The sequence below is a fragment of the Cupressus sempervirens genome, chromosome 3 (assembly GCF_028749045.1).
Source record: "Cupressus sempervirens isolate cs-2001-9-10 chromosome 3, ASM2874904v1, whole genome shotgun sequence".
NCBI classification, from domain to species: Eukaryota; Viridiplantae; Streptophyta; class Pinopsida; order Cupressales; family Cupressaceae; genus Cupressus; species Cupressus sempervirens.
In genome coordinates, this window is record NC_143120.1 from 25,123,701 (window position 1) to 25,146,984 (window position 23,284).

The window sequence follows — 23,284 nt, forward strand, 5'->3', positions numbered from 1 at the left end:
TTCAAGACTTACTATCATAGTTTCTGTTGAACTTTCATATCTCATATTATTGTGCAGAGAAGTACATGTTGACCTCAACCTCTATCATGTAGATCTCTACCTCCAAGTGACCTTCACCTTAGAAGTCGACCTTGTCCAGAAGCTTTCAGATTTTAAGGGTTTGCAGATTCTAGCTTGTGGGTTTCAAATCTCGCTTGGTTTCTATTTCTTTCACGGTTTGATAGTTTATCATAGGTTTGAATATTGGTAAATACATTTCCCTATTTGTCATTTCATAATACTTCTTTTCGTTACATTACAATTCCTTTTTTTAGAGAAAGGAGGATCAAAACCCAAGAGGCTTCCATTCCACATTGAGAGGATCACACATTAGTACTTCCATTTGTACTGGTTGGATTTCCTTTGTGACAAAATATTGGTATTCCTCCTAATTGAGTGTGTGTATTCCACTTTCACATCATCACAATATATAATAATAATAAAAATTAACTTAGGCTAGGACTTGGCAAATAGAAAGAAAAACGATTAGGATAATGATAGGGAATATTAATCAAATCATAAGATTCTTTCTTAATTAACATGGAAGATTAGAAATAAGACAGATAGGGTAAAACCAAATTTAATTTGTTACCATAGTTTACTTAGAAACCTAATTAGGATAAACTAACTTAGGTAGTTGTGTTATTAGTTCCTTTGTTGTATGCACCTAATTGACACTTATCTAGTTAATGCAAAGCTGCACTCTTATCATGCTAGTTTATTTGGTTGTTTCCATTAATTACACATGTTTAGATTTAGTTAGATACATCTATGGCTGATGTCTACTCTTGATCTCCACACTTATTTATTGCCTTACTCTAAACACATGATTTGTGTACTATGTAATATATATCAACAACACTAAGTATAATTGTTCTCTTGGCTTATTTGTGTAAGGTTTGTTAGTTTGATGGTAGTTGGATTTGTGGAAAATTTTAATAGTTTTTTATGTGGACACTTTGAGAATTTGTAAAACATAACAAGGAAATATAAGACGCTATAAAATCTACTTATTAAAAGTGTCTAAATGGAAATAATTGGTGGGTGTGAGGGAGAGGGAATCACACATGTACATGTCTTTTGGGTGGTAATATATTGACATTTTGTAATGACAAACTAAAATAAAGTTCCATCCTAGGGGTCCTTAAATCTTGGGGCCTCTATTGTTTCAATAAAATAGAACATATTATGAGTGAGCAATGTAGTTACATGACATGTATTGTGATTTCTCCTCCCATCATCGATGAAAACTCACTATGAGTTTCATTAGTCATCCATTTGTATATGTACTTGAACCTTGCACTTGATTCATATTCCAAATGAGTCACAATCATTAGGTTCAATTTAAGGGAGCTTTGTTCCACAATTTTCCCTCTTTAGAGGGGAACTGTTGTACATGGGTATCTAATAAAGCCTAATTGCTAGAACCCTTCTTTGAGCACTCTCTCTACCAAAGTTGTATTAAGGGAGGTGGGCATGCATGGGGATGAAGGGTTGTTTAGGTACTCTAAGTTCATTTTGGTTCATTAGGCTACAATCGCTTTATATTTTATTATTTAGTCTAATTAGGCATACTTAGGTAGTTCGCCAATTAGTCATGTGCCTTGGATTTGTGCATTTGATTGACACACATGTAGCTTAGCTTGAGTTACTCTCCATGCTACTTATAGTGAGTTAAATCCCCTTCTAAATGGGAGAAATTAGGATTTATAATCTTATCTCTTGGACACACCATTTCCATGAGTCATGCATCCAAGAGATTCATATGGCTACTATGTGGAGGTGGTTTCTATATAAATGGAGTTAAGTTGTGATGATTGCTTAAAAGGAGCTGATATGAATGTCATGGTTGTGGTAGCAAGAGTTTGTTTGATCAGAACATTTGTAAATGATTAGCAACATAAAAGCATTATATTTCATAATATTAAATATATAAATTTTTATCCATTTCCTAGTTTTGTAAATAGCTTATAAACATTAGGCCCTAGATAGACTTGTTGTGTATATAACATATTCAAATAATATCTTCTCACAAGATCTTGTACAATAGTGCATAGCTTTAAAGCACCTTTTTCTTAAATCAACTATATAATTGTTCGAGAATTTATTGTGGCATCTTTGGGGTCTTGTGATATCAAAAGAACTATGAATATTCTGAATGAAGAACCTGCTGATAGCAGTGATCATACTGTTGGATCCTTCACTTTTTTCAAACTCTAAGATCAATAGCCACATATTTGACTTTTTTCTTCTCGTCTCTTATTTTATTCCATCTCTGTAATTTTCATTACATAATCTATTTTGTAAAATTCCGTTATTACACTTTATCTCCCAATTTTCATTCATGATTTATTGAAATGTGGTTAATCCAGTTAAATTTGGGTCAATGTTGTATTCTTTGATTATCTATTTGTCAATTCACAATGTTTATGGATTTAAAACGATTTTAAGTCACATTTAGCACATCATATGGTACTGATTTTGTTGTCTATGTATTGGAATTCCTAATCATTTTCATGGATTGCTGTCTTTTGTTATCTTTGAAGTGTAGTTGTTATCGGTGATTCTACCTCCCATATTAGGTATACACTATTTCACAGAAACATCGTTACAGGGGATGGATCGGTAAGAGTTGTTACATTGTGATTATTAATGGTTTTCATGCCTGTTTATCATCGATTTTCAAATAGTGTTGACTGAATGCCTAACTTGTCATAGGCTTTCCATCTTGGGTTTCTGGCACTCTGTAGAAATCATTTTATGCTGATTCTTTTACTACTATTTCCTAAGGTAAAACAGTTTATGATTTACTAATTTTCTGCTTCCTATTGCATTTTCATTTCAATAAGTATAATCCCGATGCCCAAGTATAATATTTAATATATGATTAAATTTATTAGTATTAAATAGCTGGGATAACAATTACAGCTGTCTGCCGGATTCAATGCTAGTCCAAAGCATCCTTTCCAGTATACTCATTTAATAGGAGAGCCTTTGTGGTTCTCTACAAAGCCAGTGCAGGTCAGACAATTGAGTCTAGATTCCTAATTGCTACAAAGGGATTAGGCAATATTAAATTCCTTCTAAATGCATTTTGATGTATTGGGTGCAGCAACTTGCTTTTTATAAGATAGCATTTGCAGACGCTATTCCAGTAGTAACCATTCTATTCTCTTAATATCCTGGGCCTTTGGCAAGGGTTACATATCTAGCTTAATATTTGTTCTAGTTATGATTAAGTCATGGTAAGGTACGGTTGTCTTGTGTACTAATTAAAACTTATTATGGTAATTTCATGGTCAAACATCAAATTTCTTTCTACAATGTTTCTTGTTTAAAATATTCTTTTGTCTAAATGATAATATCCAATATGGCCAATAAAGAATATTTTGGTGGATCTATTTTCTGACTGGTGAAACAGTATGTGGATACTGGATACTCCTTCCATTTCTAGAGGTTGTATAGGTTCAATAATCCACGCTAACATTTGGGATCACATCATTATAAAAGGCCCCATTAATTTTCCGTTTTAGATCTTAGTTTAATAGCTCATTCTTGTGGTGGTACTAATTAATTTTTAATAAATGCTAATTAATTGATTGCAGATTTATGATGGACTTTGCAAACTTATATGTGTAACCCAATCAAGTCAAGCATCTGATGAAATTGAATCTTTGGTCAGTTCACAACTAGTCTCTGCTTTTTAATGCTATATATTTCAGATAAACAACTACATTGGAACTGGCTTCTGGTTGTTTGAGGCTATTGCATATATTTGGAGGCACATTTTTTATAGCAGTACAAGAGGGACTAGCGAAGTGAACACTAGTCTTGGTGTTTTATTTTAGATACTAATACAAAAAGCCAAGTGTATAATACCAAGAGGAACATTTGTTCAGAACTTGAATAGCATAAAATAAATAGTCGGATTAAAACTCATATAACTAGATTAAGATGGAGGCAACAAAGGGCTTCCTTCCTTGATTAGCACAAAAACACTGCTTCCATCAGCTCTAGAGATTCTTAAGTCTTCATCCAAGTAGGTTGTCAACAGCCAAGATTGAGCCCTGTCAGTGCGAATTGGAAACTTGATGGGAGGTCGTTCAGATATGGTTCTAGCTACTGAAGATGCAGCATCTTGTACTGAACTTAGCACCCCTTTGAAAGGAGTAAGATCAATCTTTTGTCCCAGAAATTCTACATTTTCGGGTATTTCTATAGAATCTATAATCTGTGGGGTGCTAATTATTCCTTCTTCAAACTTTATCTGTATATCATCCACAGAAAATACGTATTTTAGTGAAGTAGTTGTTAGGACTGCTGTCAATCATCATTCAGGTCCAATTCAAAAATTCAGAATAATGTGAAAAAGATAAAATCGGTGAAGGAAGCATAAAAGAAATATCATGTTTTTATTCCAATTTTTAGTTTGGCAGCAGTCTTAAAATATAGACATTTTTTCAAATCTTATATCCTTATTATGCCAAGATTTGTGCAAGAGTAGTAGTAGTTCTGCTAAGACGACAAAAAAAGCTTCTGTACTCATTTGGAATACAAACCTGTACTCTCTTGGGACTCCGAACTTCAAAAGTTGCATTTGTACTGAAAGATGTGGTGGCCAGAGGCCCTGCAAATAGGACAGAGTTTTCTACTGTCAAAGTCTCCGAGTCAAATTTTTGGGAGATCTCCTGAACCTTCACCAAAGGCAGGGTCCCTGCTGCAAGGAGTGGGTACAGCTCAGAAAAGGATGTATACCTGAAAATCAAATGAAATTTCAATAAGTATATATTGCTGGACAGCCTGAAGACAAGTAAGAGAACAGAATTGAACAGGGACCAATAACAAACAAGAAGAGATTGCCTTCTGTGCTTTTAGAGAATTCTAGAGATTGGTAGCTGAAACCCGATAGTTGTGGGGGGTTCCAAGATGATCCATGTCAAATAAGCCTTTAGTTTTTGAATATCCCGATTTACTGTTCTTCTCTCTCCCCAGCCACTTATTGTGATGCTGCACAGGAGATGGTTGTTGAAAATACCCACACATTTGCATTAACCTGTGCTTAATAGATTACTGGAAGCTTGGTTTTGAAGAATTTCTCTGGCATGGGCACTATGGATTGGTTAGACAAGGCCAGACATCTTGTGGCTTCGGAATTATATATGATTGCAGAGGAGTCAGCTTAGCTTTACAGGGAGACAAGCTCTTTCTCCCCTGCATACCTAGCAATAAGGTTTGACCTGCCCTGTTGAGCAATGACTCAAATCTCAACCTGAATCCAATGAATTTCTAGCCCGATCTAATCTAAGATTTGTCATTTGTGGATTCTGACAAATAAATTGTATTCTGCTGGCTTCAGGTCTCTATTACTTGTAAATCTCACAAATTTAAAGATTTTGTTTGCTGGTTAAAATTTTTGCTCAAATAGTGGACAAGGTTAGGTACGAGCAAGGATTTGGTACTTGTTAAAGTTTTAGCATAGTGGACAAGGTTAAGTATGAGTTCTAGGTAGAGTTGGCAGAAAATTGGGCCTGATACCATGTGGAAAAGGGCTGAAGTAGGACAAGTACGAAGTCCTTGCTCAAATGTTTTGAAAAAACCTCTCTGCCATGGGCAGTATGAACTGGTTAAACAAGCCTAGACCATCATGTGACTTTGGGAATACAACTAACTGCCAAGGAATGAAAATAACTGTATGAAAAACAAGATACCGATTCTCTCCCCAATCTATACTGAACACTAAGGCCTGCCCTACTCTGTTCAGAAATGGTTCAAACCTTAGCCTCATTTCTATTAATTTCTGGCCTGGCCTACATCGCGGAAAACTAATTAAATACTAGTGGCTTCATACCTCTCCTTCTCTACTCTGTGGAATGCCTAATTCACAACTTTAATTAAGCAGAATTTTAAGAATTTGTTTGTTGGTTAAGTTCCAAAATGGACATAGCCAGGCGTAAGTCCTTGATAGATTCGGTGGGAAGCTAGACCTGACATCATGTGAAAAATGTATGAATTGGGTAGATACCAAATCTTGGCTGAATGCTAGACCCAACTTCATGTGTAGAATGAAGTGGCTGGATCCAAGTCCTTTGGAAGAATGGTAGACACAAGATGTTGAAGGAGGATATGGTTGGTGCGTAAGTGGACTCTGGCAGAATGATAGTTACCCCTCAGACCTTGGCATCAATAGTCTGAAAAGGCTTGTATTCATTAGAGTTTAGCATTTAACTTTGAGAAGAGATGCATGAAGAAACATGCTGCAAAAAAATGCTTAAAAACCTTTTTTTTTAAATGGATGAGATTACTTATTATATTGGAATCTATTGACGAATTCTAGCTCTCCAACTATTTTCTAAAGAAAGAAAAGTAAAACAAACACATAAATGAAACAGTCTGCTGAAATTCAAGGAAATGAGTGAGATTTGGATTGAGGAATCACGCCAAGATCCATTTTCCATTAAGGAGGCTGAGAGCTTCTGTGGGTGCAGGAGTGGGATTTTTGGCCTCCAATTGAGTGATCAGTTCCACAATTTCAGCTCTTGTTTCACTGCTAGCCTTCAATCCTCTGCCCGTTCCATAGAATGAATCTACCAGAGCACGCTTTAAGCCTTTTATCTCACTTGGTTCTTCTTTCTCAAGTGTTGCAGTAGCAGTGCCAGTTGCATCTGTACTCACCCCCTCATCAGTCTTTTCCACACTAGATTCATCGGCTGCATCACCTGCGAATACTGTGAAATTAAATAACTTCCTTGGCCTTCTAGCAATGATGGTGGTTAAAGATTGAGAGTGAATGGCGAATTGGTGAGGGAATCTGGTGGCAGAGGCGGAAGAAGCTGAAGGCTTATCAACGGAATATGATTGAACTTTAATGACTGGTATGTTACAGTGAAGTGCAGAAATGGTCGCCATTAGTGGAGTTTATCCTCTAAGACTAGTGACGTTCAATATACCCTGTAAAACAAAACACAAAATACAAAACTTGTAATTTGTGAAAAAATATTCTGTGAAATTGAGAGAAACGTAAAAATTATAAATCATATCCAAAGCTGTTCAAATTAATCTTCACGAGATCTTATTGCCTGCACATAAAACAAACTAAATTATATATTAGCGATTCTTAACAAATTCTTATTTCCATAACGTTTCTAAATCTCTTCTAATTTATTTAAACTCATTGTGCGTTGATATGACTGCAATTTTTAATTATACTGTTCAAGTTATATCAAGAATTAACAATCTTAAATTGTACCTGCTTTTGACATAATTTATGCAAAATCGGATAAAATTTAACATGAATAAAATCACGATTTCTTTTCATGGCATTTACTCATAATCTTACCTCCTTTCTCCATATTATAGAAAAAAAAGAAAGTGAAATCTATAAGAAAACTTTTTATGTATAATATCACTAAGCTTAGACCCACGATCACTCAATCTAAAGTGTAAAGTATGAAAATCCTAAGCACCGCATAAATCTAAACAAAGATAACAAACTGAATTAAATTTCATCTACACGTGACATTATTCCTCCTACCTATGCGATTCTTAGAGCAAAAAAAATGTTTTAACCAACCTTTGAGGCTTTGAATTTGTGCTGCGTTGACTCAGGAAACAACCTAAATCAACTCGTATTAAACGTATAATAGTATAAAATCTCCGATAATATTTTATCATAAATCAAGAACAAAGCTTAAATAGACAGAAATTAAAATCAGTTCTCTTAAAAGAGAGTAAAATTATATGAAAATTTGAGCTCCTTCTTCAAGAAAAGGAAGAGCAAGTTGTATAAACTAAAAGGTGCTAAGAACTACAAATATCACACAGTTAAAATAGGTCAATTGAGGCTAATCTCTCACAAAAAAGTACCAAAGACAAAAGAAAGTCAAATTTTTTATTCCAGATTCACAAAAACATACTTAGTTTTCTCCAATTTTTTTGTTGTTTTTGACTACAAACTATGCAGATATGAAGATCAAATGATGAAATTTTCAAAAAAATCCATAATATTTTTGATCTTTTGAAAAATGGTCAATTGTACATTTTTGTGGGAGGATGATGGTGTCCACTTGCATTTACATATGTAAGTATTTACAAAATTTTTGAGATTATATTCGAAATGGAGCATTACTAACTATATTTCAGGGAAAAAAAAACTTATATGAATATCTGTGAACATATTAGATGTAACCCTTATTTCCCGAGTGTTTATACTTTTTGTTTTTCTAGTTCTTCAAATTTGCTTTTCAAGAAATTTACGGATCAAATCTCCAGAAAAAGCGACATTTCTAAACGACACTACTGTACTCAAAAGATAATGGGTTAGTTAAAAAAATCTCTGTGCTTTCACCACACCTTTACTCATGGTCCGGTAACAATTTAGATATAAATTTTAGGTTTTTTGGTTCTTAAAGATAAAGCATAAAATCTCCACTACGTGTTCTTTTTCAGTAAAGCTGATCTAATTTTCTCGTTTGAATTCATTTGCACAAGTAAAAACCAATTTCTCGAAGGAATGATGAATATTCAAGCTTCATATTGACAACTTCACCCAGCATAGTCCAAACTAAAGCTTTGACTACCTATTCCAAAGCTTAAATAGACTTCTGCAAAAATTGTACAGCAATAAATCGAATGAGGTCGCCGATCTAAAGGAAAAAAAATTAAGCAGAGAGTAACAAAACCTATTCCGTACGATAGAAAGTAGCAGGCTGACCATTGGTTTTCCCCGCTTCAGATTCTTAAAACTACTGAATTGCAAAAATCAATTTCATCTTTACGGCAGCATTCATAAGCAAAATTTATAGAAAATTGGTTTAATTTTCTTACCCTTTAAAGCGTAACTACTTAGGGCGACTGTTATCAATCTATTCCAGTTGGGGATGAGAGCTCATATCAAGGGTTTCAGAAGTGGCCAAAGTTCTACTTAATTTTGTACAGATTCTCCATTGACTTCTAAAAATACATTGAACATGCCGACGAAAAGCTAGCGCCTTTGGCTGTTTACTTTTACTATTGACTATTGACAGAATTTTGCAGGTACGCGTGGCAAAATGGCGACTCACGGATAAGGATTATAAAGGGTACAATTTTACAAACATTTACCACAATATCGATTACTTAAGGATCACGCATTGTTAGATATTTGCCACCTTTTTAATTTTGATATCGGTTTTTTAATATATTGGTATAAAGGTTTTAAAAGAGGACTTAATTTTTCTTATTGATCAAAATCTAATTTTAGCACGCAGGAGCATGAGTGGTCGAATTTAATTAATAATAAGAAGGAAATAATGTCAACAAGATAATAATTATGTTATTATAGTATGATTTTTGAAATTGACTTTTCAACCCACATGATTGAAGTGTGTTTGAATCTTGTGGCCTCTGCATTAGTAAATGGGGCTCCTTTGCTCCTCCTTGAGGGTTTTGGCAGTGCATTCCCACCTTTCCTTTGCTTTGTGTCTTTGATTCTCTTCTAATCTCTTGTTCCAACCCAAACTCTACTATGACCATGTGGCTTGGGCCTTAAGGTATTGTTGTATCTTTGTTGATTGTGGGTGGGTCTTTTGAAGATGTTCTAGATGTCACTCTATTTGTTTCTTCTAATGTGATGCCTAGTAGAAGGGTTGTGAATGAGGAGGCCCCAAAGCCTCTTGTTATTGGTGGGGAAGCTTTGCTAATATTGCTAGGTTTATTGCAAATATTACTCCAAAGGTGAAAGATTGACCTCTAGTTTGTGTCAATAATTCTGCAGGGGTTGTGTGTGGCTAAAGGTGTGATCTCATGGAGGGAGGCTTCCCAAAAAGTGTCTGTTAGGATGAATGTTGATGGTATTCCTATCGGGGAGTATGTTAACATTGCTGGAGAAATGATTAAGTGCTTGTGTTACATGCATGATAGAATGTCATTGATGTTAACATATACCTTATTTTGTGAATATTTCTGAAGTTGTAAATTTATTCTTTTAAAAAAAAATTTTAGTCCCCTTTTTTATTGTAAAAAATATAGGGTGCAGTTCTCGTCAAAAAAGTATATGCAAATCCTCTTTTTTTGTTTTGATTTGAAAATATCTTATATTTGATGTATATTTTCTTTGTTATAAGTACTCAAGTTCGACCTTATCAGAATCCAACAGTTTATTCCTCCCCTCAAAACTTTCCTATCAAATCTACATCTCCTTGAAAAAAATTACAAATCTGTGAAGAGGACTCTCTTATAGAGACAAATATAAATTTTATTTTATTTTGATATGATTTACTATTTTTTTTCTTTTTTCAAGGGAGCTTCTTTAGAAATGTTGAAATGTCAACTTATAATATTTTGAAATTATAACATATTATAACTAATCAAAACACTAAATTTTTATATTGATGATATTGAATTTGAGATTTATAAAAGGGAATTTTTAGTTTTTGGAAAAAAAGAGTTTTGATAGAGAAATAAGTTTAAACCAAAACAAGTTTTGGTATCCTAAATAGTGACAAAAGTGTGCTTTTACCCTATACTACAATTATGTGCACAGAAAGAGATATGTAGTTATGATAGAGTTATGTGATATTTTTTGGAAGTAGCTTTCTGATATAATTTCTGAAAAGAGGGTACTAGTAAATCAGTTGTATCTTTTGGCTAAGATGGAATTTGGTTAATCACGTTTAGAGGATTGTAAGTGACATATTCAAGATGCCATGTTTTAGATGGCGAAATCAGATTTGCAGTTTAAGCTGACTTATGATGTCTGTTCAACATGTTTGTTCTTGTGAGCCAACTATTGTAAAAATCATCGTAGAAAGAGTTTAATTGTAATGTAATATCTTAATGATGTCCTATATTATCATTGTAAATTGAGAAAGCCTCAAGGCCGACTCAATTCTTATTTTAGGAATTCGTATAAAAGAAAGATCATTTCCTTGTGTTAAATCATCATATGTGGTTATATGCATTATGATGTTTGGTTATGCGAACTTGATATGAAGTTGTATTTAATGAGAGCAAAGATTGATGTTGAGGATGTATTGTGAGCTTCAAAGGAACAATATTGGCAAAGAAGTTGTTTAGTCAGTTTAGAACTTAGATAAGATTATCTTGAAGATTGTTTAGTGAAGCTAGTATGAGGATATTTGGATAGTGGGTTCATTTGTCCTCCTTTCAACTCTTAACAGTGTTGGCACAACTTGTAATAGAGTTGGAATATTTTAACAAGGATTCAAAATCTCATAACAGGGACTCATGTATTGATTGTATTTCCTTTGTAATAGAGTCCAACCTTTCACAAAGAACTTTTATATTAGTATATCATTTTGTGAGCATCATTCTCACCGAGGTTTTCCCTTTAATCAAGGGTTTCCCTAGTTAACATATTTGGTGTCATTGTGCATGGTTCTCTTTAAATGGTTTTTGCATATATTTTCTACACGTTTCAAAATTAATAAAGATATTGAGAGTTGTTTTAAGTACATAACTGATTCACCCCCCTTCTCAATTATCGTGATGGACTTTACTTTCTAACAATTGGTATCAGAGCATTAGGTCCTTGAAGGAGAAGTTTAACAACTTAAGGAGATCCATGTCTTATTTCAGGAAAGAAAGTTCAGTGTGATGGAATTGACTATGACAGCTGGAAGGAGAAGATGAAGACATGCTTACTATGCACGAGTTCAAAATTTTGGTTGGTTATAACGAGTTAGAAAGTTGTGATTGGAAAAGACAAGCTTGACTATTGTGAACAAATTGAGAAAGGTCTATTCATTCAGAATATGCTTGCTAGAGAAGCACTATTGACAACTCTTTCTGAAATTGAATATGTAGAGGTAGAATTCTCGAATCTTGCACATAAGATTTGGATTACTTTACAAAGAATATTTGAAGGTGATGAAAAAGCTAAGAAGGCTAGATTGCAAAGTTAGATATGTGTGTTTCAAGATGCTAAGATGTTGGAAGATAAAACTATAATAACTTATTTGGTCGAATATCATAAATTGTTGTTGGAATCAAAAGTTGTGGAGGTGATAAGACTGAAGATGAAATTGTATGGAAAATCCGAAAGACCTTGATACCTACTTTTCATTAGAAAGCGTAGATGATTGAACAAGTTATTCCTTGTACACCTAATTTTACAAGAGAAACTCTTCTAGTGTGGATGTAGATAAATGAAATGTGGATGAAATAGAATGGATTGTTGTTTAGAGTGGAAATTGTTTTTAGCGTACAAAGAGACATGCCTATATTGATAAGAAGTGCAAGTACAATGCAGTTTATAGAGAAGACTTGCATTATGAAGGATAAATATGGTAATTGATTAGCACTGGTACACGAACAAAAGGTAATGTATTTTAGTTGAACCCTACTAAAATGACATGTTTGGTTGCTAAACTAGATGATAGTTGGTTATGGTATAAGAGATTTTGTCATATCAACTTTGAAAACATTGCAAAGGCCAATATTACATTTGCAATTAGAGGTTTGCCTAAGATTGTGAAATCTACTAACATGATGTGCAAAGAATGTGTGTAGGCAAAACAAAACAAAAGTTTATTTCCAAGCAATATGCTTACTACTTCAACAAAGTTGGTGATTGTGCATACAATTCTAAGTGGTCCTACAAGAACAAGAGTTTTTTATGATGATAGGTGTTTCATGCTTCTTAATGATAATTTCACTAGAATGATGTACATTCAATTTGAAGCTTGAGAAATTCAAGATATTTAATAGTAGAGTTGAGAATGAATCAGCTTGAAGATTAAATGCTTTGGATATGATACAGGAGGAGAATTTATTTCAAATGAATTTAACAATTTATATAAGGATAATGGTATGGAGAGGCAACTTTTAGCCCCTAAGACTGCAACAAAATTAGACAACAGAAAGAAGGAATAGATCAATAACAAAGGCAGCTAGAAAAATGATATTTGAAAATAATATAGCAATATTGGCAGAGAAGTAAAGCATACACCTTTATACACTATGAATATAGTACAAATACACAAGGTACTCGTAAGACATCCTATGAACTATGGTTTTGACATACACCTACTATGAAATTCTTTAGAATCTTTGGAAGTAAATGCTATATTAAGAGGGACAATGATATTGGAAAATTTGATTCTAGAAGTGATGAAAGAATGTTTCTTGGTTATTCATTGAAAATTAAAGCATATAGATATTTTGACTAGAGATTGAAGACTATTATTGAAAGTGCTAATGTGAGAGTTGATGAAAGGTTAGAATTAAATATAGGATCCTTGACTATAATTCTAATGAAGCAACTAATCAAAAAACTAACAATCCTAATGTTAAGCATGAATTAGTTTATAAAACTGACACTGGTTTGCAAACTGAATTACAAGGAGAAGTACAGAGATAATCTAAACATGACCCTAGAGTAGATATTAGAATTGAGCAAGTGGCACCTAACAAAAACGTGGCAAATAATTACCTTGATGAACAGATCATTGGAAATATGAACAAAGTGAGTTATGACAAGAAACAATGTTAGTGAAGAATTGTGTTTAATTTGAGTTGAGCCTAATAATGTTGATGAAGCTTGTAAAACTAACTATTGAATTAAAGCTATGAAAGAGGAATTATAGTAGATTAAAAAGAATAAGACTTGGGAATTGATTCCTAGACCTGAAGATAAGAATGTTAGTGGAATTAATGGGTATTTAGAAAAAAGATGAATGATCAAGGTGAACTTGTGAGAAACAAAGCGATACTAGTTTGTAAAGGATATTCACATCAAGAAGGAATTGATTTTGAAAAAAAAAGAAAAAAAGGTTGCAAAAAAAAAAATAAGATTGGAATATGCTAGCACAAAGAAGTAGATAATAGGGATATTTACAAAGCCTTTGGCCAATGATACATTTAAGTGTTTGAGAGGTATGCTTGGGGTTATGGCCCAACCTACTTCAGAGTAGTTGATATGGAGAATGCATCAATTCAATATGTAGCAAAGCATTATTTCTTTTATCTGGACTAGTATCTATGTTTGAACTGAGTCATTGAGGACTCTTGGTATTGATATTTGAGCAATGTTTATGGAGACTGGAGCTTTGAACAAATTAACGTGTAATGTAATATCTTAATGATGTCATATATTATCAATGTAAATTGTGAAAGCCTCGAGACCAACTCAATACTTGTTTTAGGACTTGGTATAAAAGAAAGATCATTTCCTTGTGGTTAATCATTATATGCGGTCATATGCATTGTGATATTTGGTTATGCAAACTTGGATGCGAATTTGTATTTGATTAGAGTAGAGATTGATGTTGAGGATGTACCGTGAGCTTCAAAGGAACTACATTGACAAATAATTTGTTTAATTAGTTCATAACCTAGATTAGATTATCTTGAAGATTGTTTAGTGAGGACAATCTGAGGCTATCTATAAAGTGGGTTCAATTGTCATCCTTTCAACTCCTAACAGGGTTGGCACAACTCCTAACAGAGTTGAAATCTTCTAACAATGTTTCAAAGTCTCCTAATAGGACTCACATATTCAGACTGTATTTGATTGGCTCTTAATAGAGTCCATTAAGGAACTTTTATATTACTACATCTTGTGGGCATCATCCCCCCAGAGTTTTCCCTCTAATCAAAGGTTTCATAGTTAACATATATGGTGTTATTATGCATGGTTATCTTTCTATGGTTGTTGCATCTATTATTTACATGTTTTAAAATTAATAAAGACACCGAGAGTTGTTTTAAGTACATAATTAATTCCCCCACTCTTAGTTATCTTGATGGACTTTACTTTCTAACAATTCAACATGTGTTGTTGAGATTTTGAAGGATTATTTTAAATTGGGAGGTCCCATAAATTTTTTGGTGGAGTTTTTATTTTCAAAGTTTAAGCTTCATAGTTTGTGAAAGCACTTGTCTCATGAATTTTTTAATTTAACATATTCAATTCACTTTCTAAATATTTAAAAATGTTTAATCTTTTATTTGATGAGAATACATTTTTTATAGATATAAAAAGTGACAAAAAAAACATAAAGGTGTGTTGGTAAACAGATTTTGTCACAGTAGAATTGCCCAACGGAGTGTGTGTGGCAAACCGTTCACAACAGTTGGATAGGCCCTTGGTATGTGGCCTTCCTCTGCGTTTAGAGGGGCAACTCCCTCGTATGATATAATTTTGAAGCTTTTCAAGTAGATATAAAATTAAAATTGAAAGGGGAGAAAGCTCATGATGACGAATGCACCACACGACTTCAAGGCTTTCCCAAACTACTAAATTAAAACCGCTAATAACAACAATCAAGATCTACGCTTGAAAACTATTAGTAGCACAATGTTGATCCACAGATTCATAAACATCTACACTATACCGTGAGAATGCTCACTACAAAGAGAATCAACATTCTAAACAATTTAGATTTAGAATCAGAGAACTCAAATTGCATGTTCCTTTACTTTCTTGCACCAAGAACTTAAGAGGAATTTCTAATTATATAGACAAATCTGTACGTACTTTCCAAATATCATCTCTTAATCAAAATTTCTGCATAGTGTTCCCTTCTTCTAAAGCCAAAAAGTTTCTCCTCTTTACAAAGCCAGAAAGATGTCCTTATATAGAGATAGAGGTTAATAACTACCTCTTCGTGGTTAATAACCACCTTCAAAATACGTAATTTTGGAAAGTTAAGTAACCTCAAGAAAATTAACCTATACAAGGAAACTTGTAAAAACAAAACTTTAGCTAGAGTTCCTAAAGATGTTTACATATACAATCATTGATCCTTATAGCTACTAACTCTATCTATTGGATCTACCTAGACACAATTGATTTATCTCAAAAAGCCCTAAAATGTGTAGCTCCCACGACAATCTTTATAACCTTTCAACACAACTTGCTATAAGAGTATCTGTAATAATCATCTTTTTCAATCCTTCCAGTCTTTCAAAACCTTGGTACCTGCTGCAGCTAGGGACATCTGGTAATGACAAAGCTCTTTAGGCTTGTTTAAAACTCAATGCCTTGTATACTCTGTGGCCTTGGACAATTCCCAATAAAAACACTCCTCAACCTCTTCAACTCTTCGAAACAAATCTCACCCTCTGCTTTGGGCATTCGTTAATGAAGGTTCTCTTCAATCTCTTCATTTGCTCAATAACTTTTATACTCTCCAGCTCTAGACAATACACAATCCAGATCCTTACCAATCCATTCAAACTTTTAATAGCTGGCACATTCTTCAAGATTCGGCAGTGGTTAACAATGATCTTCTTTTGACAACTGGCATGCCCAATATTTGGCAACTTTGTCAAACTGCTACATATTCTTATTTGAAATGTTGTAAGATTCAACATATCTTTTGAAAAATACATTCCTCAGCTCTTCACATTTCAAGAGCACCAGACATTCTAGTGTGATTACCCCTCTGACCTCCTCTTGTTTTTCGTCCAGCTAATACATTCATGAATGTGGTCTTACCGGCTCCACTAACTCCCACTAAAGCTATAAGAATGCCAGGTCTAAAAGTTCCACTCACATCTCACAAAAGCTATAGCCGGTCCTCTGTTATGCTTTGTTTTAATCATGCTCAAATTAGCACAGGCCAGGAGGACACTGGTGAGGGTTGTGGCATATGGCTTTATCCTTGTCAATTGCATTTGATTAAATATCTCCAAGGCTTTCTCTGCAAACTCATTGTGAGTATACACTGCGATCACGACATCCCAAGAGACAACACTTGGTCGAGGCATTTCTTTGAAGATCTTTAAAGTTTGATTAAGATCATTGCTTTGTGCATATCTTGCAATCATTGTATTCCAAGAAACTCCATCTCATTCAAAAGCTTCATTAAACACCATATGATCTCCTAGTAGCCTTCCACACTTAGCATACATATCAACTGATGCATTGTATACAAAAAGCTGAGATCAGAAATCGGTTTTAACTATGTGGGTATGGATCTTCTTTCCCTGTCTCAGGTCACCAAGCTTGGTGCATACGCTCAACATTGTAGCAAATGTGAAGTGATCCACTTTCATTCCCAACTCATGCATTTGCCAAAATTATTTCTGAACATCCTTGTAATGTCTATATATTGGGCGTACCCTGAAATTAATGAATTCCATGAAACTATAGCTGGTTTGAGTATTTTGTCAAGCACTTGCTGCGCATCATCTCAACTCCCACATTTGGCATACATGTCCACCAAAGCACTCACAACTTATGACATCTGACGAAAATCTATTTGCAATCACGCTTTTATGAATAGCCATAACCTTTTCTTAAGCTTCCTATTCTGTGTATGTCCTGCAATTATAGCTGTCCATGAGAACCCATTTCGTTCTGACCTTCTTTCAAAGATTTCCAAAACCTTTTTTAGATAACCACTCTGCACATATTCGGGAACCATCGCAGTTCTTGGAAAAGCCAATTTTGTCCAGGATAATGCACAATAGTGGTCATGATATCATCATGATGGTATTTCTTGCAGTGTTGGCGGATTGATATATGTTTTATTGTTTATCCATATACGTAACAGAATCCACATATTTATTTGTTGCGCCACTAGTTCAACTTCTTAGCATGAGGCTGGGTAACACAAGGCTGACGTCTTGGTTATGTCAGTTGGTTGTATTAGACAGCATGCCTTTGGATCAATATGCCTACCGTAGCCTCCTAAATTAGAATAGTGTCACCCGACAATTCTTCCAATAACCTCACCTGTCGATGTCCCTATGCACATCCTAAAATGACTGCATTCCATGAGACTACATCATGTTCTTGCATTATGTTAAATACTTGGCATGCATCTTCCAAGTTTCCACACTTGTTTGAGATATCGCAATTCTGCACATGTAAGCAAAACATTCACCATTGTAACCGAGTCAGCTGCTACATCTTCCCATCGCATTTTTAAAAAAAAGAGAGCCAAGGCCTCTTTGGCATGTCCATTTTCTCTAAACATTCACTGGTTGGTGGACCAAAATCTTCTCTAAGAGTTTGCAATTTGTTAATTAACTCGCCTGAACACTAATTGAAAAGTCGGATCCGTCTGCATATTGATGGAGAGCTTGCAGATTCAAATCAGCAGACAACTTGGTGAAATGCCCACTTGGCTCCATTCTTTGAAATCTCGTCCTCTGCAACTCCTTGGGTGTAAAGAAGCTTTTCTTCCTCTTCTATCTGGTTACTGCATTATTAACAATGTTGCATGTATCACCTTACCAGGTTAATAACTACCTTATAGAGGTTAATGAAAACGTATTCTTGGTAGCTCTCATTAACCTTTTGAGAGGTTAGGTTAGGAAAAACATGTTTTCGAATGCTATCATTAACCTATAGGAGTGGTTAAGAAAAACGTATTTTTAGTGGTTAACATTAACCTTTTATTTGGAGGTTAAGAAAAACACGTTCTTGATGGTTAACATTAACCTTTTAAGAAGTTAAAGGTTAAGAAATATGTGTTTAGGCGGCAATCATTAACCTTTTATAACTGGAGGCTCAGAAGTTGGATTTTAAAAATTTCAAATGCTGTGCAGAGCTGGGAACGAGCCGGAGACGTGGAGGCTTAAAGACTCGCAAATTTCACAGATAGAATGATCCATTTAAGGCTTAAAACCAGGCAAGTTTTAAAAATTAACAACGGCTTATAAAATTGAAAGAATTTTATAACCGGACAACAAGGTGATAGGGCAATTTCTACTCCCCTAGCTTTTATAGCAATTCAAATTTGCATCGTAAAAAGTAGTTGCTATAACTTTTGAGGAGAAGATTCCAATTAATCTTGTAGAAGACTTTTTTTGGCTTTAAGGGACAACTCACTCCATAAAAAATAGATCTGATAGGACTGCATCCTAAGACGTGGTTGAAAATGTGGAGTACCCCAATATTGTAGGTTGGTGCGCAAAATTGCTAGTTTTTGCTATCTACCTAGTTTGCATAATTGGTTAACAAACTCTTGAAGACCTTTGGTTTCAGGTACCATTGAGCTTTTCTTATGTGCTAAGGGATTTTTTGTTTTTGTTTTCTTTTCCTTCGTGGAATAGGATGCGGTAATGAGCAAGTTCTGAGCATGTGGAAATCACTCTCTTTCAAGAAGACCTTGGCGAGTCATTCTCATTCAACCCTTTGACACAACCTCTCAATGTGCATCTTGTATAGGTTCATCTTCCTAATTTTCTCCTTTATTTTTGGGACAACTCTTGTTTTGAGGTCATAAACAAATCTATTGGTTGTTTCCTAAAGGTGGATGATATCATAGTAGTCATAAGTGTTACCACCTTTGCATGCATTTTGGTTGACATTGATATCACCACACCTCTCCCTAGAGATGGGGTTTTCATGGCAGGGGATGGTTCATGGATTGATAATTGGATTATGAGGGTCTCTCAATTCATTGTCATTAGTCCTTCTCTACTAGTCACTAAACATCAGATTTTTCTCTCTTGCAACATAAAGGCACTACTACTTGGTAGAAGGAAGCTAATAATGAACAATTGATTATCTAAGTTTTCTATTCTCCACATCAACAACTTTTAGCTCAAAATATAACACGAACTTTGTCATTAAGGCATGTTTGCAGAAATGATGGATGAATTGTAGATTTACAAGCATCTCAACAATGTAATTCATGTCATCTCTAGTTCATTTTGTTGCACAATCTCACATCTTGTAATGGTAGTTCTAAATATCTTAAGAATATCCTTACATGTTAGTTCCTTTGTAAGTCTCGTTTTGCATTGTTATAGGCATTTGTAGGGCATGATTGTGAATTTCAACTTATTGGATTGTTATCATGAATAAGTCTATTGGCAATTTAGCTAGGAGGATATGTAAGGACGATATAGGGTTGTCATTTATGGAAACATATACCTTCTATAAAGATAAAGAAAAAATAATACTAAGTTTTGGATACTTGGACTTAGAAAATTGTCTAAGTATTATTAAAGAAAACAGGGAACAATTATACATTTTGTTTCGGCGCAATGCACTGGAGGCACTTTAGACTATGTGCAGTTGATGGAATAAAGAACATGATGTAATAAGCACATGGTTAAGAGTGCTTAAGAATAATCATTGTACAAACAAAGTTATAGCAAGATTTTTAGATATAGGTTATAGAGGCTGAACAAAGCAGACGACAGAGGAAAGGCATTTTGGTTAAGGGATTGTTTTGGTTCACCACAACGTCTTAACAAGATTGGGGCAACATCCTAGATGTTAATTCTCACTTAGCAAAAAAATATTTTGAGTTTTGGGACACATGTAAGATAGTAAGGCCTACTGGTTAAGCAATTTGGTATAAAGGAAGACACTTTTTGTTTGTAATAAGTGTGGCACTATAATGTAATGTTATAATGTTGTGATGTACACTTTGTATGATTAGCCTTGATGAAAACCTTATGTTAATACATTATAGTATAGATGTATGATCAATTTTGTAAAGAAAGCTAAAAAGGACAAATCAAATATCAAAGACATTTGCACGGTCATTTTTTTTTGTATCTACACCTTTGTATACAAATTGTACTAGTGTATATGCATATTTGAGCAATGGGCTTAGCTTGCTACTTTGGTATTGTAATAACAACTCCTAATAGGGTTGAGACTTCTAACAAGGCTTAGTCCTCTAAAAGGGATATAGGCACTATATTGATGTAATAGACTCCTAACAGGGTCAATATCTTTCACAAGATACTTTGATTAGTGGATCATTTTGTCGATACCATCCCCGTTGGGGTTTTCACTTGGCCAGGGTTTCCCTAGTTAACAAAAAATGGTGTTATGTGTTGCATTATATTATGGTCATATTTACTTTTTCCATTTGGCCATATATACATGTTTAAAGATTATTAAAGATATCCACAGTTGGACGAAATTTTGTGGAATACTGATTCACCCCACCCCCCCTCAGTATTCCCTATTTCTAACAATTGGTATTAGAGCACATTTACCCAAAGTAGGCCTACCAACTTGAGTAAGATCTCTATGGATATGGATAAGTTCTAGAAGAAATTGGAGGAAGCCCTAGAAGAACTTGATGTGGTGACAAATGAAAGAAACAATATGTAGATCAAACTTAGAGATGCACAATATTTCACTCAAAAGTTGAAAAAGAAGATTGAATCATCTAAATCTAAGAAGAAAGAGTCACATGATCAGATCAAGGATAATGGTGCAGTTTCTAAGCTTAAGAAGGAGAATGAGATTCTAAAGCATGAACTTGAGATCACCAATCTTAAGATGAGCATGATGGAAGACAAGAAGAAAAGTCAACCAAATTTGAGATACGAGAATACAGATATGAAATCTAAATTTACCAAGTTCACGTATGAACTTGAGACTACAAAGTTATAATACACAGAACTTGAGAAGCATAACACTATTGTTAAAGGAGAACTTACATGAACAAAGCAACATCTTGAGAAGTTGTATTCCAGCATTAAGAAGCTTGATGAGCATATTATGACACAAAGACCTATTTATGACAAGACAGGGATTCAATATGCTAAAGGAGAATCATCTAAAGGATTTGAAGTTACTGATGAACTAGAGCTAGTGAACCAACAACCTAAACAACAAGAAGATCTTAACCAAGAAGTACCTAATCAATCTGAACAACCTAAGGAAGTGAAGAAGCAATTTAATGAACGATTATTTTCGTGTAATTTAATGAACGATTGTTTTCGTGTAATCATCTTGGACATAGGAAGAAGGATTGCACAAGTAAGTGTTCTAAACCTTTTTTAGGCTATTGTCATAATTGCTTTGCTTATGGGCATAGAGCTAATGAATGTAAGAAACCTTGATATAGTAATAATAATGGAATGTATAAAAGTACTAAACCTATAGCTAATAGACCCATTGGAGCAAAAGATATCATAAGAAATGAAATTATGTGCTATAAGTGCAACAATATTGCACATATTGCTAGGGATTGTAGATTATAGACCAATCAATTTGGACCTAGATATGGAAACAATGTGATAGCATATCAATTTTGTAACAATTTAGGACATAAAACAATATTTTGTAGGATGAACAACATAAGAACACCAAGTTTTTCTCCTGTTGTGGGTTCCTCTTCTGTTGTCGATGCTTCTGTGGCTGTTGTTGCACCGGTTGTGGAGGGTGTGGTGGGGCGGGCGGGGGGGGTGTTGCATTTCCCTCTCCTTCGTCTATTTTCACTGGGTCCGGTGCAACTGCTTCTCTTGCAGTGAAGGCTGCTTGTGCTGGGTTTGCCTTAGGGGATTCTGCTGTGTTTGGGGCCAAGGGGGTCGAGGTGTTCTAGTTCTACCTCTTACGTGGATGTTGCTACTTTTGAGGTAGACCTTCATAAGTCTATCCCTTTTGTTGGTCGTTCTTCAAGATCTTCAAAGTAACATGAGGCTACTTCTGTGAGTGACTAAACCCATTCGAGTTTTGTTAGATTTTGATACAGTTGATGAGATTTTCGAAACTGTAGAGGTTTTCTCCTCCCATTTTGCTATTTTTCGATTTAGGGGTTTTTGGCCCTCCCTTCTTGTCCTTCATGATTGGATTGCGAAGTTTTGGAGGTTGATTTTATCTATAGATATTCAAATTTACCCTGTTGCTAAAGGCTTTTTTATTGTCAAGTTTGAAAATATTGAAGATAGGAGGACTATCTTGTGTGATTACAACTTCTTTTGGGAGGAACATTTCCCCATAATGGCCAAACGTTGGCATAAGGATTTTGACCCACTTACAAAATCTTTCAATAAGATCCTTTCTTGGGTTAGGCTTCCGAATCTTCCCATGCATCTCTGGTTGGATTCTGTTTTGGAATCTGTTGGGGTGGCTTTTGGGGATTTTCAGATTGTGGATACGATGACCTCTAATGTTCTTCATTTGACGTTTGCGCACATCCTAGTTGAGATGGATGCTCTAAGGGTCTCCCTGAGAAGATTTTCCTGGGTTCTCCACGGGGTATCTAGACTCAATTCTAGATTATGAAGGTCTTCCTTGTCACATGACTAGCCATGTGGCAGGTGTTTCTGATAAGCATTACTATGTTACTAAATCTTCTTCTGTTTGGGAGCAAGCTATTGAGGGGTCTCTTGCTTCTAATGGTTTAGTGGATACTACTCCTGATGCTTTGGATCAGCCTATTTTGGTGGAGGCACTTGCTTCCTAGACTATTGGTCCTACTGTCATGAATGCTCACCCTTTTTAGTCTGTTGTTTCTAGACTTTTTGTTGTCTTTGGACCTGCAGTAGATAATGTTTTGGATTTGGGTTTGCCCAAATTGGCCTCTGCTAGGGAGAG

General features: G+C 34.6%; 1 protein-coding gene and 1 long non-coding RNA gene across 3 annotated transcripts in view; one reads left to right on the forward strand and one right to left on the reverse strand.

Annotated features, from left to right (window-relative positions):
• Window positions 1–3,712: 3,712 nt before the first annotated feature.
• LOC149564581 (Plastid-lipid associated protein PAP / fibrillin family protein) overlaps window positions 3,713–23,284 on the reverse strand; it is a 35,418-nt gene continuing 15,846 nt past the window's right edge. The window contains exons 1-4 of one of the 2 annotated variants that reach the window (XM_089818125.1): window positions 8,863–9,114; window positions 6,476–6,987; window positions 4,599–4,794; window positions 3,713–4,306 (exon numbers count right to left, since the gene is read on the reverse strand). In XM_089818125.1, coding sequence (XP_089674251.1) covers window positions 3,989–4,306; window positions 4,599–4,794; window positions 6,476–6,945 — 984 coding nt within the window. In that variant the 5' untranslated portion in view covers window positions 6,946–6,987; window positions 8,863–9,114 and the 3' untranslated portion in view covers window positions 3,713–3,988. Of the gene's footprint in view, window positions 4,307–4,598; window positions 4,795–6,475; window positions 6,988–8,862; window positions 9,115–23,284 lie in introns of those variants that run through there. The other variant, XM_089818124.1, reaches the window with a different exon arrangement.
• Window positions 9,001–10,121, forward strand: LOC149564582 (uncharacterized). The gene is made up of 2 exons (XR_016361858.1): window positions 9,001–9,116; window positions 9,791–10,121. It is a non-coding gene; the product is annotated as an uncharacterized LOC149564582 (long non-coding RNA).